The following is an 18,096-nucleotide window of genomic DNA, read 5'->3' as shown; positions in this document are numbered from 1 at the left end:
ATTGTTACAGGCCTAATGTGAACGAAACAAAACACAACTTCAGGTCTGTTTGTGACTGACAAACATTATAACGTAAATCAGAAAGTAGGAGTAGTAGTGGTAGTAGTAGCAGTAGCAGTAGTAACAATTGTACTTCTCCTAAGTTTAGTAGTAACAACAATAATTGTACTTCTAATTTTAGTAGTAACAACAACAGTTGTACTTTTTCTAATTTTAGCAGTAGTAGTAACAACAACAATAGTAGTTATAGTAACAACAATTGTACTTTTGTACTAATTTTAGTAGTATTAAGTGCAATTGTTACTACTACTACTACTACTACTACTACTAACTACTACTACTACTACTACTACTACTACTACTACTACTACTACTACTACTACTACTTCTACTACTACTACTACTACTACTAAAATTAGGAGAACAACAATTGCACTTCTCCTAAGTTTAGTAGTAGTAACAACAACAATTGTTCTTGCTACTACTACTACTACTACTACTACTACTACTACTAAAATTAGAAGTACAATTGTTATTACTACAACTAAAATTAGGATAAGTACAGTTGTTTTTACTACTAAAATAAGGGGAACAACAATTGCACTTCCCCTTATTTTAGTAGTAGTAGTAGTTGTAACAATTGTACTTTTCCTAATTTGACTTTTATTCTGCAACAGTCGGGGTCAGATTTCCGGTGGAGTGTCTTGGATAACTCCTGGATAACTCTTGGATAATTCCTGGATAACTCTTGTAAATGTTGTTTTTGTGAATGAACCGGTCCTTGCGCTGAAATAACAACTTGTTGAAAAGGAGCAGAACTGTTGTGGCTCAGACTCATCCACACGGATCCAAAACAAGCAGCAGTCACAGAGCAGAGGCACGTCCGAACACGACCATGACGTCACCCTCGGCCAATCGGAGCCCGGAACACGCCTGGGACCGCGAGGAGCCCGGCCAATCGCGGCGCAGCAAACGCCTGTAATGTTTTATAAGGATGACTTCATAGAGAGAAGGAACAAATTAATGAGAAAATAATACGGGCAGAAGTAAAAAGGGGTTTTACTCTGGGTTTTAAAAACAACTCGACTGCTGCTACCCCCTGTACTTTTACGATGTACTGCTGTTTGTGTGTGTGTGTGTGTGTGTGTGTGTGTGGTCTTTAAAGTTCATAGGTTGAGAAGTAGGTTTAAAACTGGACTAAAGCACGACCAAACCAAGACTTTAGTACCTCACCTTACCAGACAGTCCGTTTTAGACTCTCTGGGATGTGGTAGGGCTGGGTGATAAAGCCAAAAAATAAAATCTTGATTATTATTTTTTATTATTTTTTGCACACACTGGACTATTATGATTTTAACAGATGTCAAAGTAGGAACAGCTTTTTTCATTCTTCTTGTATGATATTATTTAGTCCTCATGCACCCCTTTTAAAATGATCACACCCGTGGTCCTTCGTGATAAAAATGTACACGGGAAAAGAATACCACAAAATGTTTATGCAGTACAGATTTTTGTCCAGGTTTTTATATCAATGTCTTCATTACATACCAACTAATATATAATAAATTTAAATTTGAACCCTTTAAATGCCATTTTTGACAGCAAAATTATCAAATTATGTCCATGATTTTTTATTATTTTTTTCTATCATTCAAGTGATTTTAATTATCAGAGGCTGGGGGCTCCTCTAGAACACAAACATATCATTTTAACCTCAAATATCTACGTCTCCGGTCTGTACAAGATGTTTTCTATTGATATAACCTTGTAATGTAACATACACAGTAAATAAAAAAATATCAAAAAATTCAAAGACACTAAAACAAAAAAGTTTTGAAGGTTTTTCAAGACCAAAGAATGAAAAATAAATAAAGAAAATATATACTGGCAAAGTTGTGCCAGTAAAAAAGCCATTTTGAATGGAAGTCAATGGGACAAAAATGTACTGAAGGACCACGGGTTTGAGTATTTTGATTTGTAGACCGTTCAATTAATGTGATCAAAAAACAGAAATTTAAAATATTTAAATAAATACACAAACTGGCTGTACTGCACCAAATAGCACCAAAATTGGCCAAAGTTATGCAAAAAAAAAAAGTTGATGTACAAAAATGTACCGGGGTGCAGGAGGGTGAAAGATGCATTCTGTAACATTTCTGGTGGCGTGTCCGTCAAACGCTTTTCTCCATGGAAGATGTTATTGATTTGTCTGAAATGTTTCTCAGAATGGCATAAAAATGTTTCTATCGTTCTATCCGCTCACAATCAGAATGTCTGTTTTTCAAGGTATTTTTGAGCTTTAAAACCACCTGTAATTGACTAAAAGTAAAGTAGAGCTGTTTAATGTCACAATGTAGAGCAATGACGTATCCATAGAAACAAGAAAAGTTGCATAATGCACCTTTAAGAAATTGTAAACCTCCTTAAATTATATTTGTAAAGATAATTGTAATTGCACAATATCCCTGGTTTGCAAAGTAAAAAAGTCTGGAGTTAACCTGTTTCATAATAATCTTCAATTTTACAATTATCATGAATGACGATGATTAAAAACACAAATTTGATTAACTGCTGAGCCCTACTCTGGTTGTTGGGGGGTTAAGGGAGGTTTAGACTCTGTGGGAGGTAGAGGACTAGACTGTTTGTGGGGAGTGTTGGAGACTGGACTCTGTGTGGGCTGGAGGTCTGGACTCCCTGGACTCCCTGGACTGTCTGGACTTGTCTCTAAACCGGGCCGTCCTCTCGTCCTCTCTTAGACCCCGGCTGCGGCTCTGACCTGTGTCTGGAGAAGCAGCTGGAGAAGTTTGAGTGGCAGCTCCGGACGCTAAAGGAAGTGCTCTCGGCCAATGGGAACGCGGCAAGGGCGGAGCTTCTGAAAGGCCACGCCCACGAGGAGGTGTGCGCCCTGGTCAACAGCATCTTGGACAAGGTAAGGGACCACCTGCGGGTTCAGGTCCGGGCTCAGGGTCTAGTTCAGGACCTGGTTCAGGTTCAGGTCCAGGTCCAGGACCGGACTCAATCATTATTTACTCGTCTTTTTCTCTTATTCTTTTCAGGTAAAAACAGAAACAACAGCAGATTTAAATGTTTTATATGAACAAAAAAGTAAAGCTGCTTCAGAAGAACATGAGAGACAAATGGAAGGTACAAATACAACTACTACTACTACTACTACTACTGCTACTACTACTACTACTACTACTACTACTACTACTACTACTACTACTACTACTACTACTACTACTACTACTACTACTACTACTACTTCTACTAACTACTTACTTGTACTACTACTTTCTACTAGTTACTACTTGCTGCTACTGCTTCTACTACTTGTACTACTATTACTTACTGTTACTTACTGCTACTTACTACTTAGTTGTACTACAACTTTCTACTACTTACTACTTACTTGTACTACTAAAACTATTACTGCTACTACTACTTACTACTTGTATACTGCTGCTGCTACTACTACAACTACTACTAGCTACTACTACTTTCTACTAGTTACTACTTACTTCTTACTTACTTACTACTGCTACTACTACCACTTACTACTTACTTGTACTACTATTAATACTTTCTACTACTTACTGCTTGTGCTGTTACTACTACTACTACTACTACTTCTTTCTACTACTTACTTGTACTTGTGCTACTTACAGCTTACTACTACTACTACTACTACTTTCTACTACTACTTTCTACTAGTTACTACTTACTTGTAGTACTACTACTACTACTACTACTACTACTTCTTTCTACTACTAGTTACTACTTACTTGTACTACTACTACCACTACCACTACTACTACTACTTACTTGTGCTACTACTACTTCTTTCTACTACTTTCTACTACTTTCTACTACTTACTTGTACTTGTGATACTTACAGTTTACTACTACTAATACTACTACTACCACTTACTGCTACTGTTACTGATCTAATCTACTTCCAGTTAAGCTCCTCCTCTTTTCTGTTATTTATGTTTCATTTATGGTCACAGTTGTTTTCCTCTTTGCCTCATTTGTGTTTTTGTTCATGATGTAAACATAAACTACATTGAGTTTATGGATATTTTAAAATAATTCATTATAATCTGAACTTTCCAGAGCTTCAAAAGGCCCACAAACGAGAAATCACCGAGCTGACGGAGAAGTTCGAAGCTGCTGAAAATGTTCTGAAGGTAAAACGTGGCTCATCTGGAGACTTTAAGTGTTTTGTGTTTTTAGGACCAGGAGGAGAAGTTTGTGATTATGTGATTTTATATTATGACTTAAATGTGCGATGTTCCTCCAGGGCCAGGTGGAGGCGCTGACGTCCGACCTGCAGGTTTACAACGAGCTGAAGAGGAGAGTGAAGGAGTCCACGCTAAAGAGGGACCTGAAGAGGAACATCCAGGTGAGACAACGGGTCCAAAAAAAAACTACCATATTTTTCGGGTTATAAGTTGCTCCGGCATATAAGTCGAACCAGCCAAAAAATGTGTAATGAAAAAACAAACAAACATATATACAGAGTCGCCGCGGGGTCTTAAAAGTCTTAAAAGGTCTTAAATTTCATGTTCCTAAATTAAGACCTTAAAAAGTCTTAAATTACGTTGTCCAAGTCTTAGTTATGAATTTCATTTGCATCTTTTTTGTTTTTGTTTTTGTTTACTCAACCGGGCTGCAGTGCAATGTTAAATGGAGGGAGGAAAAAACCCCAACATAAATATATTTTTAACATTATAAATGATTTTTGTTGTCATTTTACAAGCAGTGCATACTAATATAAATGAGTTCTGAATGAGAGTTTATATAAAGTATTTTTTGTTATTTAAAACGGTGAGTAATGGTCATTATTAGAATTGGATCTGGAGTTTTTTGCCTGCATAATGAGTGCGATGTTGGTCTTAATTTTCATTTAAGTGGTCTTTAAAAAGAATTAAATTTGGGGTAGTCAAACCTGGTGATACCCTGATATAAGTCGCACTTTTTGGGGGAAATGTATTTTATAAAATCAGAGACCAGGAACTGACATTTCCTGTGTAAAATCAAGTTCTAGTAACAACAAAAGAAGAGAGAACAACAGACTGTTAATGTCACATATTTCACAGTTCTTCAGATAAACTATAACATAAACAACAGGACAGAACAAGTTTAACAAACTCTGCATCTCACTCCAAATCACTAAATCCATTCAATTCAGTTGATAGTTAAGGTCAGTTAAACACAATCAGTCAATGAATCTGCACAGGGACAGGTGGAAATTAGAACTGATGCTACAACCTGATGTACAAACATCTCTGCTGTTAAGATTAATGCAAAAATTGTGTGCTGTCCCTGTCTCAAATAAATAAATAAATAAATAAATTCTTCATCCTCGGTGTCACTTCTGAGCAACTCCACGACCTCCGGAGGTAAACAGAGCGCCGCTTCCTCTTCTGTGTCGCTGTCGTCAGACTCAGCATCAGTTCCAGTTAGAATTATTCGGGCCTTTCTGAATCCCGACAGGATGGTTTCAGTGTCACTGAAGTCCAGACTTTGTCCATCCATCCAGTGACTTCAGGAAAGTTGCCATTTTCAGCTGCAGATTTCACGACTTGCAGTTTGTAATCTGCAAAATCTGATTTTCTTTTTGGGGACATTTGTGTTCAGTTTTCTCAGTCTTTGTCTTTATAAGTTTGTTTAAATGTTAAATTGTTCAGTGGTGCAGAAGTAACGGTGCGATCGACTGACATGATACAGACAGGACAGAGGCTCTTTCTGCAGGAGACATGCGCAGTAGAGCCAAGTGACAGTGGTACAGGAGGAACAGGAGCAGCAGATACTGACACACAAGACTAGAACCTCTCACCGCTTCACTGTGAAAATTTTAATATATAAGTCGCAGGAAACACCCAAAACATGAAAAAAGTGCGACTTATAGACCAAAAAATACAGTACAGTTTCAGGTGTTTCCTGTGAACCACTTGTATTTTTAACCTCTGCCGTGTTCAGAGACTTGAGGAGTTTGTTTCAGCCCAGAGTTTTATCAGTTTCCATAGAAGGACCTGGGTTAATGGAGCTGAACGGTGACGCTCGCTCCGGTTCTGGAAGTAAATTTTCCGTTCAGTTTTCCCAGAGACTTGAAATAAGAGTTCAAAAGTATCAGAGTTTAAGCAGCTCTGTAGTAATATCCGTAACATGATCCAAAAAGCACATCTAAAACACAAAATTCTGCTTAAATGTTTTGATAACTTAGCGGTTTATAAAGTTTTAGAAACAGATTTTAAATAAAACCGTTGCTCTTTTTGTCATTAGTTACCGTGTAGCTGATTATCCCCGAGCTTTTAGACTTTTAATGTTTATTTTTTGAAAAGCCTGAGAGAAATAAACGGAAACCCCCCCTGGCCGTCACTGCATTTCTCTGTTGTACTGTACACCGCTCTGCTCTACTGTCTGATTCTAATTTTATCCTCCAAGAATCAGGAAGTAACAGTAGTGCTCTGTTAGCAGGCTATTTTCATTTCGAGCTTTAGTGTGACAGTGAAACTCCGGCGCGGTCTGAATGCTGTGAAAAACTCGTCACCGTGAAGAATTTGTGTATTTGGAACGACTTATGGAAATGAGGAGTGACTTTGAACCACTGTAAAACGTTTAAAAATAACACGTTTCTGCTTTTCATAGTTTATATTTGAATTATATTTATAACTATAAGCCGGGTTTAGCATTTTTTAAAGTGGTTTGGAGGAGGTTTTGTTGTTATCGGAGAGAATCTACCTTCATATAAAGTAACTCTGCAGCTTTGAACACGCTGCTAAACCAGGGTTAAACATAAATCACCTGTTGGGCTGGGCTCTGGTTCTGGTTCTGGAGGAGTGAGGGGGTTTTCCGGGCTCTGGTTCTGGATGAAAGGGAGTTGGTCCGGGCTCTGGTTCTGGAGGAGTGGGGGGTGGTCCAGTCTCTGGTTCTGGTGGAGCAGGGGTAGTCTGGTCTCTGGTTCTGGAGGAGCGCGAGTTTTCTGAGCTCTGGTTCTGGAGGAGTGAGGGGGTGGTTCGGGCTCTGGTTCTGGAGGAGTGAGGGGGTGGTGGTCCGGGCTCTGGTTCTGGAGGAGTGAGGGGGTGGTCCGGGCTCTGGTTCTGGAGGAGTGAGGGGGTGGTCCGGGCTCTGGTTCTGGAGGAGCGGGGGGTGGTCCGGGCTCTGGTTCTGGAGGAGCGGGGGGTGGTCCGGGCTCTGGTTCTGGAGGAGCGGGGGGTGGTCCGGGCTCTGGTTCTGGAGGAGCGGGGGGGTGGTCCGGCTCTGGTTCTGGAGGAGCGGGGGGTGGTCCGGGCTCTGGTTCTGGAGGAGCGGGGGGTGGTCCGGGCTCTGGTTCTGGAGGAGTGGGGGGTGGTCCGGGCTCTGGTTCTGGAGGAGCGGGGGGTGGTCCGGGCTCTGGTTCTGGAGGAGCGGGGGTGGTCCGGGCTCTGGTTCTGGAGGAGTGAGGGGGTGGTCCGGGCTCTGGTTCTGGAGGAGTGAGGGGGTGGTCCGGGCTCTGGTTCTGGAGGAGCGGGGGTGGTCCGGGCTCTGGTTCTGGAGGAGCGGGGGGTGGTCCGGGCTCTGGTTCTGGAGGAGCGGGGGTGGTCGTCTCTGGTTCTGGAGGAGCGGGGGGTGGTCCGGGCTCTGGTTCTGGAGGAGCGGGGGGGGTCCGGGCTCTGGTTCTGGAGGAGTGGGGGGTGGTCCGGGCTCTGGTTCTGGAGGAGCGGGGGGGTGGTCCGGGCTCTGGTTCTGGTTCTTTGTTGTTGTTGTTGATGATGTTGTTGTTTCGTGTGCAGGCCCACGGCAGCCCAGGTGCATTCTGGGAGTCGGAGCAGGAGTCTCTGCTGTTTGTGATTGAGATGAAGGCGGAGCAGGTGGAGGAGCACAGGAGGAGGCTGCAGCAGATGGACGCGCTGGTGAGTCCCGTATTTTCTGCACTATTAGTCGCTCTGGATTATAAGTCGCACTGTCATTAAATGGTCTATTTTCGAACTTCTTTCACAAATAAACCGAACTTTAAAGGAAACACAACAGTTTGATGGGTGAGTGGTTTTGTTTGGCGTGTTCGCAGTGACTCAGTTGTTCAGTCGTGTCTAGAAGCGTCACGTTGCACTCGCTTTTTCGGTTCGTTCCTCTGTTCCGTTCCTCGTCTTCGTGGAGTGATGAGTGTCTGTGGGTGTTTTTCGCCGTGCGGTCGCTGTCTGTTCTGTGTGTGTTTGCGGCTTTGTAGTTTACTAAAGTCGTGCTGGGACGCCCCAGTGGATTTCGTTTTTTGATGGGGTTAGAGTCTTAGCGCGTCTAATAGCCTGGAAAATACAGTATGTTAGTATGTCTCTGTCCAGGCCGCTCCTCTGCGGTTTTAAAGTTCCACACAAGTTCTCTTTCTCAAAACTGCTCTTTTAAGTCTATGAAAAAGAAAAGGAATTGTCCTTGCACTATCAGTCAAAAGTTCTGACACCCCATCTCATTCAGTGTTTTTTGTTTGTTTTACTGCACAAACTCTCTTCTTTCTTAGTGTTTTCAGGCCGACCGAAAACTGTGCCGGTGCCGGTTCTCGCACCCGATCTCAAACTGACTGACGTGTTCACGCTGATAATCAGAGCATTCGTGGAACCAAAAAGTAAAACTTGTTTTTTCCAAACAAATTGTGATGACACAGTAGATGTCAGCAGGTTCATCCAGGTCACACGCGGTAAAATAAACAAAGAAAGAAAACGTGTGTGTGGAACATGGAGGAGAAATCAAGTGAGAAGAAGATTGTGCAGTGTTCAGTGGAGTAGAACAAATATTTGCTCTATCTGTGTTCGCCCGGTGAGGTTACATCTGTGGATTGGGCGTTGCTGCCGCCTTCTCCACAGCATTTGTTTTAGCAGCGTTTGGCGCAGATAATTAATAATTTGTATGAGTACAAATGTTTGCTGATGTCGATCCATGATTGTTATTTTCCGTGCTGTGAAATCCTCTGTTCACCCGTAAGCACTTTGGTTCCCACTGTAACTGGTGTGGGAACCGGCAGCGACACCGTTGTCTCCGGCCTGAAAACAGCTCCACTAATCTTCATGAAGTCTCCTGAAATGGTTTTCACGTAGTGGAGGGTTCAAAGCTGCAGATGGACTCCTCTTCTGTCTGTACATTTGTGGTCTCCTAAATCCTGATCTAATGGGCCCAGTCAAGCAGAAGTAAACAACAAGGCCAAAAAATCAAGTTAATGCATCTGATATAAAAATGTATTGAACAGATACATATGTACTCTAGTTTATGAAACGTTTTAAACAGACCATGTATGAAACATGGAACAAAAATTTTTTCCCAAATTTCAAAGACCTGCAAATCATGTAAATAAATGGATGTATTTCATCATATCTTGTGTTATTCCATCTTTGAACTGTTGATGAAGGGACAGGATTTTTTTTTTTAAATGTATTTAAAATGCTAAAAATTTACTTGGAAGAACTGACATATTTTATAGAAATAGTTTCCTTTAATTTTGAAGTAATATTAAAGTATTGGGAAGAAAAAAGTTGACAAATGATGTAAAATCCTGCACCTTCTACTTGTTTGCACAATTTTCCCTCCGTTACTTTTCCCTCCGTTACCATGACCTTTCTTCATAAAAAAATCTCATGAGTCAAAAAGTAAGAGGTTTTTCAACCTAATCTTGTACCATATGGTAGAAAACTATATGAAGCAAATATTCAAACCAGTTTGTTAAGGATATGTAAGTGAGAACCAAGAGTTATCACTGTTTGGATTTATTGCCCAAAAAGTGCTGCATATTTCATTCCCTCCGTTACCAACATGAGTTTTTTATTTTTTTGTCAACAACTTGAAAGAATATCACAGGTTTAACTTGACCCTGTTGGAGTGTAACTCTTTCCTACATTCTGATACTTTACTTATTTCAATAGTCCCTCTAGTTTCTGAATAAGAGACATTTGAATGTCAAAAATCTGTCCCCGTTTCCCTCCGTTACCACTTGACTGGACCCAAATGTATTTGTGTGTTTGCGTTTGTTTTTTTGCAGAGGCAGAAGAACCAGAGTCTGGAGGAGCAGCTGATCCAGGAGCTGCAGCAGAACGAGGACCTGCAAGTTCGCTTTGACAACTGCCAGAGTTTCATTCAGTAAGAACAGCACTTTGTCTCTGTGTCTCTATGTGTGTCTGTGTCTCTATGTGTCCCTCTGTGTCTGTGTCCCTCTGTGTCTGTGTCCCTCTGTGTCTGTGTCCCTCTGTGTCTCTCTGTGTCTCTGTGTCCCTCTGTGTCCCTCTGTGTCAGTGTCCCTCTGTCCCTCTGTGTCTCTGTGTCTGTGTCCCTCTGTGTCTGTGTCCCTCTGTGTCTCTGTGTCCCTCTGTGTCTCTGTGTCCCTCTGTCTCTGTGTCTGTGTGTCCTCTGTGTCTGTGTCCCTCTGTGTCTGTGTCCCTCTGTGTCTCTGTGTCCCTCTGTGTCTCTGTGTCCCTCTGTGTCTCTGTGTCTGTGTCCTCTGTGTCTGTGTCTCTGTGTCTGTGTCTGTGTCTGTGTCCCTCTGTGTCTCTGTGTCCGTCTGTGTCCCTCTGTGTCCCTCTGTGTCTGTGTCCCTCTGTGTCTGTGTCCTCTGTGTCTGTGTCCCTCTGTGTCTGTGTCCCTCTGTGTCTCTGTGTCTGTGTCCCTCTGTGTGTCTCTGTGTCTGTGTCCCTCTGTGTCCCTCTGTGTCTGTGTCCTCTGTGTCTGTGTCCCTCTGTGTCCCTCTGTGTCTGTGTCCCTCTGTGTCCTCTGTGTCTGTGTCTCTGTGTCTGTGTCCCTCTGTGTCTCTGTGTCTGTGTCCCTCTGTGTCCTCTGTGTCTCTGTGTCTGTGTCCCTCTGTGTCTCTGTGTCTGTGTGTCCCTCTGTGTCTGTGTCCCTCTGTGTCCCTCTGTGTCCCTCTGTGTCTGTGTCCCTCTGTGTCCCTCTGTGTCTGTGTCCCTCTGTGTCCTCTGTGTCTGTCCCTCTGTCCCTCTGTGTCTGTGTCTGTGTCTCTGTGTCTGTGTCCCTCTGTGTCTCTGTGTCCCTCTGTCTCTGTGTCTGTGTCCCTCTGTGTCTGTGTCCCTCTGTGTCTCTGTGTCCCTGTGTCTCTGTGTCCCTCTGTGTCTCTCTGTGTCCCTCTGTGTCTCTGTGTCTGTGTCCCTCTGTGTGTCTGTGTCCTCTGTGTCTGTGTCCCTCTGTGTCTGTGTCCCTCTGTGTCTCTCTGTGTCCCTCTGTGTCTCTGTGTCCCTCTGTGTCTCTGTCTCTGTGTCTCTGTGTCCCTCTGTGTCTGTGTCCCTCTGTGTCTGTGTCCCTCTGTGTCTGTGTCCCTCTGTGTCTCTGTCCCTCTGTGTCTCTGTGTCTCTGTCTCTGTGTCAGTGTCCCTCTGTGTCTGTGTCCCTCTGTGTCTCTGTGTCTCTGTGTCTGTGTCCCTCTGTGTCTGTGTCCTCTGTGTCTGTGTCTGTGTCCCTCTGTGTCCCTCTGTGTCTGTGTCCCTCTGTGTCCATCTGTGTCAGTGTCCCTCTGTCCCTCTGTGTCCCTGTGTCTCTGTGTCTGTGTCCCTCTGTGTCTGTGTCCCTCTGTGTCTCTGTGTCTGTGTCCCTCTGTGTCTGTGTCTGTGTCCCTCTGTGTCCCTCTGTGTCTGTGTCCTCTGTCTCTGAGTCTGTGTCTGAGTCTGTGTGTCTGTGTCTGTGTCCCTCTGTCCCTCTGTGTCTGTGTCTCTCTGTGTGTCTGTGTCTGTACACAACAGCACTGCATCGTTTCACTTTGTCATGCAGGTATGTAGTGTGTTATAAGATGCTGCCCTCTAGTGGGGAAGAACAGCATTAATATAATTCTACTATTCTGTATCTTCTAACCTGGTTTGAAACCGTGGTGGTTCACAAAGTACTGGTTCTCGGTTTTTGGCTGTTGTCTCAAATTCAAAGAGTTCTTCTCTCAAACTGAAAACACTCTGTTCCACCTTGTGACGTCATGTGATAATACTCGAAGTGCTCCACTGCGTTTTTAAACTTCACTAGAATCATTTGGATAATTTCAGTCCTGGAATTGCCGATCTCTACTAAATTAAAAAGAAAAGAAGAAAAGTTAAACCTGGAGCTGTGTTTTGTTTCATTCACATGCAGTTTTTGATGAGGAAACATGGAGTAAAGCCCACAAGAGTCACTTTTGTGTGTAATATAAAACCTTTTTAAATGTCTTTTGTCCCTGTTTTGTCTCCGTAGGCAGTTGTCCAAGGAGCAGCAGGAGTTGAAGTTGGCCCTGGACCGTCAGCTGAGCCTGAACCAGCGCCTCTCTCAGGAAAAGGAGCAGCTCGTCTTCAAAATCCGCCACCGGGACTCGTATCCCAGCATGCACCTGTCCGCCATGGTCCCCGAGATCGCCCCCCGGTGACCCCCGACCTCGCACCCTCGGCCAATCGCAGACAGGACTGCTGCAAACGGGGGGCGGAGCTTCCACGCCCCTGTGTAAAGAGAAAGACTGGCCGCTGTACTGTGCCTTCAGAGCCTCGAACTGCAACTGTAAAGTCTGTATTTACATAAAATACTTTTGTAAAGGTTTAAACACGGACACAAGAACAGTATTTAACTCCCTTTAACCTCTAGTGCCGTATTTTTGTACGAAAATGTTCTATTTTTGCATCGAAAAAACTATTCAAACAAGATTTAAAGTTCCCACATGACGCTATTTTCTGATCCACATTATAATGTTTCGCCATCACAAACGAAACCTGGAGTTGTTTTTTTGTTTAATTCACACTCTGCGTATTTAGACTGAGCTCTTCTCTCACGCAGAAAACGCTCTGTTCCACCTTGTGATGTCATGTGGTAATACAGGAAGAGCTCCACTGTGTTTTTAAACTTTATAGACGTTCAGAATCGTCTAGAATCATAGTGCAGGAATCATTTGGATGTTCTCAGTCTCTTCAATTTCCAGTCTCTACTGAACAAAAAGTAAACTGTTTACATGAAAACTACCACTATATGACATCACAAAGTGGAACAGAGCATTTTTTTTTTAAAATAATTTTTAGCTTTGGAGACATAAACTACAAGGTTCTATGGTCTTTTTCACACAACTACAGTGTTCTGTTAAATTCTCATTCGGCTATTGTGATCATTTCCAAACGTTTGCGCCTTTTGTTTAAACGAGACGACAATAAATGCACTGAGAGTAGAGATGTAACAGCAACCAAAATATCATGATACTGCATCGTCAGAAGTCTCACAATAATATTGTTAAATGTCACAATATATCGAATCACAAGTTCCTTTGCTTAAATACATGGTTTATAGGAGCAACAGCTTATGAACATCAGGAACTACATATCCCATGATTCATTTCAGTGCAGACAACATGAACAGATGTTTTTAACTTGAATTTTTGGGATTATGACGGTAATAATTCACACCAAAATTTCATTTTTTAAAAGCAGAAACGTGTCCCATCTACAACTACAGCAGCCTCTCCAAAATATCGTGATAATATCGTACCGAGAGAGAACCAGTCTGGCGCCACCTAGTGTCTCTGCTCAGGAATCAGATACACTAGACCAGGGGTGGCAAAACTCAAATTCACAGAGGCCAAAATTAAAAACTGGGACTAAGTCGTGGGCCAAACTAAATATTTATTGAAAAATTTCACCAACATCTGCATGTTTTCTCTTCTTTTGAGATATGTAATGTTAAACCTTTTCTTATTAAAATAAATGTTTAATAATAGTTTTGCTTAAACATTGAATCCAGAACAAACATAATATAAAATAATAACAATATTTTAAATAAATAATGTCTCGTTAGTCTATTTTTAGCCGCCGGACCATCTCTAATACATGTTTGATATGATCTCGCGGGCCAAATATAATTATATATCGGGCCAAATTTGGCCCCCGGGCCTGAGTCTGACATGTCTGCACTAGACGGAAATGTGAGTTCTGGCACCAGCCAATCAGCGAAGAGTCATACATTCTGTGTTGGCAATTCCTGAGATTGAGGATTTAAAGCCGGAACAAAGAGAATGTTTGGACAAAAATAGCAGTGATTGGTTAAATAAAAAAAAGTACCTGCCTACTGTCAAGAGAACGACTCCTAATACTGTGAGGTCAGACGGTTTCCACGAAGTGAAACCGTCTGATGAGTCTGGCTGACCGAGAGACGCATATCGTGATAATATCGTACCGTCAGATTTGGATATCGTTACATCCCTAATTGACAATATTTTGAATGTTAAAAAACTATAAAACCAAACCATAAACTGAGTGGAAAGAGTTAACATTTCATATTTCATTTAGCCCTAAAAGTCTGATCAGTAAAGTCATGGAAAATTCACTTTAGGTCATGAAAAATCTTGAAAGTTTTGAAATTTTATCAGTGAAAAAGAGCGGGACTGAAACAAAACACAACTCCAGGTCTGTTTTTGATAATAACAACATTATAACTCGACTTAAAGCTTAAAAACTGTGAAGGTGTGTCAAAGAACGTCTCATTTTTAGACATTTAAAGCCCAAAACTGCTTGTATAGTTTTAATTTCCGCGCAGAAATCGACGCTGCTTTATTGTTGTGCTTAGGGTTTAGGGCCACTAGGGGGAGCTCTCCCGTCTGTAAATGCTTCAACATGAGACAGAAAGGCAGCCCCAAAAATTTTTCGTAGGCAATACCTCCAAAATAAAACTGTCGTAAGCAGTGATCATGGTTTCGTTTATTTGTTTTCGCCGTTTTTAAGTTACTGTATTAGAAATTAAACTGTGTAATTCCTCGTTCGTCCAAAGGAGTAAAAGTTTCAGCTGTTTTTTGTATTTTTTTTAAGACTCCTTTTGATAATCTCAGACAGAAAACGGTCTATTATAGTTAAAGATGCGCTGCGTAACTTGCTCGTTTCTATGGGTACGTCACAGCTCGGCCTGGAATGTTCCACAGTGTGACTTTAAACAGCTCGACTTTACATTTATTCAATTACAGGTGGTTTTATAGCTCAAAAATGCTCAAAAAACAACATTCTGACTGTGAGCGGGGTCGCCTCTTCACAGATCTGACCTGTAACTTGGTCTGGTTTGGTCGCTGGAGATGGAAAGGTTTAATGCCATACTGTGGAACATTCCAGACAAAGCAAAAATCAATATCCAGGAAAGATAAAATGATTTAAATTAAGAACATTTGATTTTATTTGAGTCAATTCAACTTGTCAAGTGAAATTATTTACCAAAGGAATAAGTGTTTTATGATTTTGTTTCTTATTTTAAGTGTAAAAAGTTGTTGTTTTTCAGGATGTGTTTTTATATTTTAAGTTCCAAAAGTCTTGTTCCAATTAACAGATAATTTTACTTGTTAAGTGAAATTTACTCAAACCATGATCAAACTTTGTTAATTCAAGTCGTCTTAACTTGACTAGATTTTAGTTTTTGCGGTGAATGCACCTTTTAAAACATTACGCCGCCATAGCTCACTGCAAAAAGTAAATTCAAGTCAACTTAACTTGACTAGATTTTGTTAAGTTTTATCATAATTTGAGTAAATTTCAAAAGCATCTGCCAGTGGAACAAGACTTTTTGTTCTTAAAATATGAAAATACATCTACAGCTGCACTTAAAATAAGAAAAACAACAACTTTTTGCACTTAAAATGAGAAACAAAATCTAATTTTGCTTGATTTAAGTGCAAAAAGTTGTTGTTTTTCTTAAAAGTACTAGGATCTATTCTCATATTTAAAGTACAAAAAGTCTTGTTACACTGGCAGATCATTACTTGTGTGAAATTTACTCAAACTTTGTTAATTCAAGTCATCTGAACTTGACTAGATTTTAGTTTTTAGGTTGAATGAACCTTTTAAAACATTACGCCGCCATAGCTCACTGCAAAACAAACAAAACAAGTTAAGATGACTTGAATTAACAAATTTCACACAAGTAAAATGATCTGCCAGTGGAGCAAGACTTTTTGTACTTCAAATATGAAAATACATCTTGCTGCACATAGAATAAGAAAAACAACAACTTTTTTGCACTTAAATCAAGTAAAATTTGATTTAATTTCTTATTTTAAGGGCAAAAAGTTTTTTTTCTTAAGTGTACCAGGATGTATTTTCATATTTTAAGTACAAAAAAACAACTTTAGATTAGGTTTTGTTTGTTATTTTAAGAAAAACACTTATTCCATTGGTAGATCATTTGACTTGTCAAGTTGAATCTACTCAGATAAAGTAAAATGTTCTTAATTTAAGTCATTTTAATTTAACTAGATATTGTTTGTTTTCCAGTGCTCGACGCAGTTTATGGAATTTTAAAAACTTTTTTTTTTACAATATGGAAACAAAATTTTACACCTCAGACGGGCAAAGCTTGTGTTTTAAAATGTAAAGAGAGAAACTCTGTTTGTTTATGACTTTTTGGAAATAATTTGAGCACCTGGTTTAGTCCTGTTTTAGACCTTGTTTAGACCTGGTTTAAACCTCTTGTAGACTTGGTTTGGGCCTCATTTAGACCTGGTTTGTACCTGGTTTGACCATGTTTAGGCCTGGTTTAGACCTGATTTAGACCTGATTTAGTCCTAGTTTAGACTTTGTTTAGACCTGATTTAGTCCCAGATTAGACCTAGTTCAGACCTTGTGTAGAGCTGGTTTAGTTCTGGTTTAGACCTTGTTCAGACCTCGTTTAGTCCTGGATTAGACTTATTTTAGACCTGATTTAGTCATGGTTTAGACCTTGTTTAGCCCTGGTTTCGGCCTCATGTAGACCTGGTTTAGACCTGGTTTAGTCCTGTTTTAGACCTGGTTAAGACCTGGTTTAGACCTGGTTTAGACCTGGTTTACCTGGTCTATACCGTTTTTTTTTACAATATAAAAACTAAATTTTCCACCTCAGACGGTCAGATCTTGAATTTTAAAATATAAAGAGGTGAACCGTGTTTATATTTTGACTTTTTGGAAATACTTTGAGCACCATCTTGACCACCAGTACTACTACTACTACTACTACTACTACCCACAAATATTTTCCAAGTATTTGTGGAATCTTAGCCCGGTTGTTACTGCATTTGCCTTTTGTAAACGTACAAAATCTGAAATCTGAAAGTCTTGGTATTCGTCCAGGTCTTTGCCGTCTGGTGCCTTTACTGTGTGAGTTCTCGACGTTGTTTTCACCGCGTCTTTTTCTGTGTTTCTTTTGGACTTTTTGGTTTGTGTTTGTATATTTCTGTGTCGAATGGCGTTGGCGACGGAGAGAGAGAGAGCGAGAGAGATTTTGTGAAAATGTTGTAAATATTTTGAGTGTTTTTTTTGCCAAATTTAAGAGTCGTATTTTTGTGTTTGAACAGAGAAAAGCACTTTTGAATTTACACGTCTCTGCTTCGACCCGGACTCAATAAAACTGACAATTATGAAATGGATTGTGAGATTTATTGGACTTTACAGAGTCCTGGTTTAGTCCTGGTTTAGACCTGATTTAGACCTGGTTTGGTCCTGGTTTAGACCTGGTTTAGGCCTGATTTAGACCAAGTTTAGTCCTAGTTTAGTTCTGGTGATAGTCCTAGTTTAGACCTGTTTCAGTCCTGGTTTAGACCCGTTTTAGTCCTGTTTTAGTCCTGGTTTAGACCCATTTTAGTCCTGTTTTAGTCCTGTTTTAGTCCTGGTTTAGTCCTGGTTTAGACCCATTTTAGTCCTGGTTTAGTCCTGTTTCAGTCCTGGTTTAGACCCGTTTTAGTCCTGTTTTAGTCCTGGTTTAGTCCTGTTTCAGTCCTGGTTTAGACCCGTTTTAGTCCTGTTTTAGTCCTGCTTTAGTCCTGGTTTAGACCCATTTTAGTCCTGTTTCAGTCCTGGTTTAGACCCGTTTTAGTCCTTGTTTAGTCCTAGTTTAGTCCTGGTTTAGTCCTGGTTTAGTCCTGGTTTAGACCCGTTTTAGTCCTAGTTTAGTCCTAGTTTAGTCCTGGTTTAGTCCTGGTTTAGACCCGTTTTAGTCCTTGTTTAGTCTTAGTTTAGTCCTGGTTTAGTCCTGGTTTAGACCCGTTTTAGTCCTGGTTTAGTCCTGGTTTAGTCCTGTTTCAGTCCTGGTTTAGACCCATTTTAGTCCTTGTTTAGTCCTAGTTTAGTCCTGGTTTAGACCTGGTTTGGTCCTGGTTTAGACCTTGTTTAGGCCTGATTTAGACCGA

The 18,096-nt window shown here is 40.9% G+C and overlaps 1 protein-coding gene across 1 annotated transcript in view; it reads left to right on the top strand.

Moving 5' to 3' along the window:
- ccdc69 (coiled-coil domain containing 69) overlaps positions 1-17,333 on the top strand; it is a 59,020-nt gene extending 41,687 nt beyond the window's left edge. Inside the window, exons 3-9 of the mRNA XM_055160522.1 lie at positions 2,757-2,929; positions 3,057-3,144; positions 4,117-4,190; positions 4,304-4,405; positions 7,779-7,898; positions 10,007-10,104; positions 12,183-17,333. Coding sequence (XP_055016497.1) covers positions 2,757-2,929; positions 3,057-3,144; positions 4,117-4,190; positions 4,304-4,405; positions 7,779-7,898; positions 10,007-10,104; positions 12,183-12,351 — 824 coding nt within the window. The 3' untranslated portion in view covers positions 12,352-17,333. The remainder of the gene's footprint in view (positions 1-2,756; positions 2,930-3,056; positions 3,145-4,116; positions 4,191-4,303; positions 4,406-7,778; positions 7,899-10,006; positions 10,105-12,182) is intronic.
- The last annotated feature ends 763 nt before the right edge of the window (positions 17,334-18,096 follow it).

Source organism: Boleophthalmus pectinirostris, unplaced genomic scaffold, assembly GCF_026225935.1.
Source record: "Boleophthalmus pectinirostris isolate CB_2022bp ecotype Guang Dong unplaced genomic scaffold, ASM2622593v1 HiC_scaffold_3, whole genome shotgun sequence".
NCBI lineage: Eukaryota > Metazoa > Chordata > Actinopteri > Gobiiformes > Gobiidae > Boleophthalmus > Boleophthalmus pectinirostris.
The sequence above is the reverse complement of the archived record's forward strand: the minus strand, read 5'-3'. Positions and strand labels throughout refer to the sequence as shown.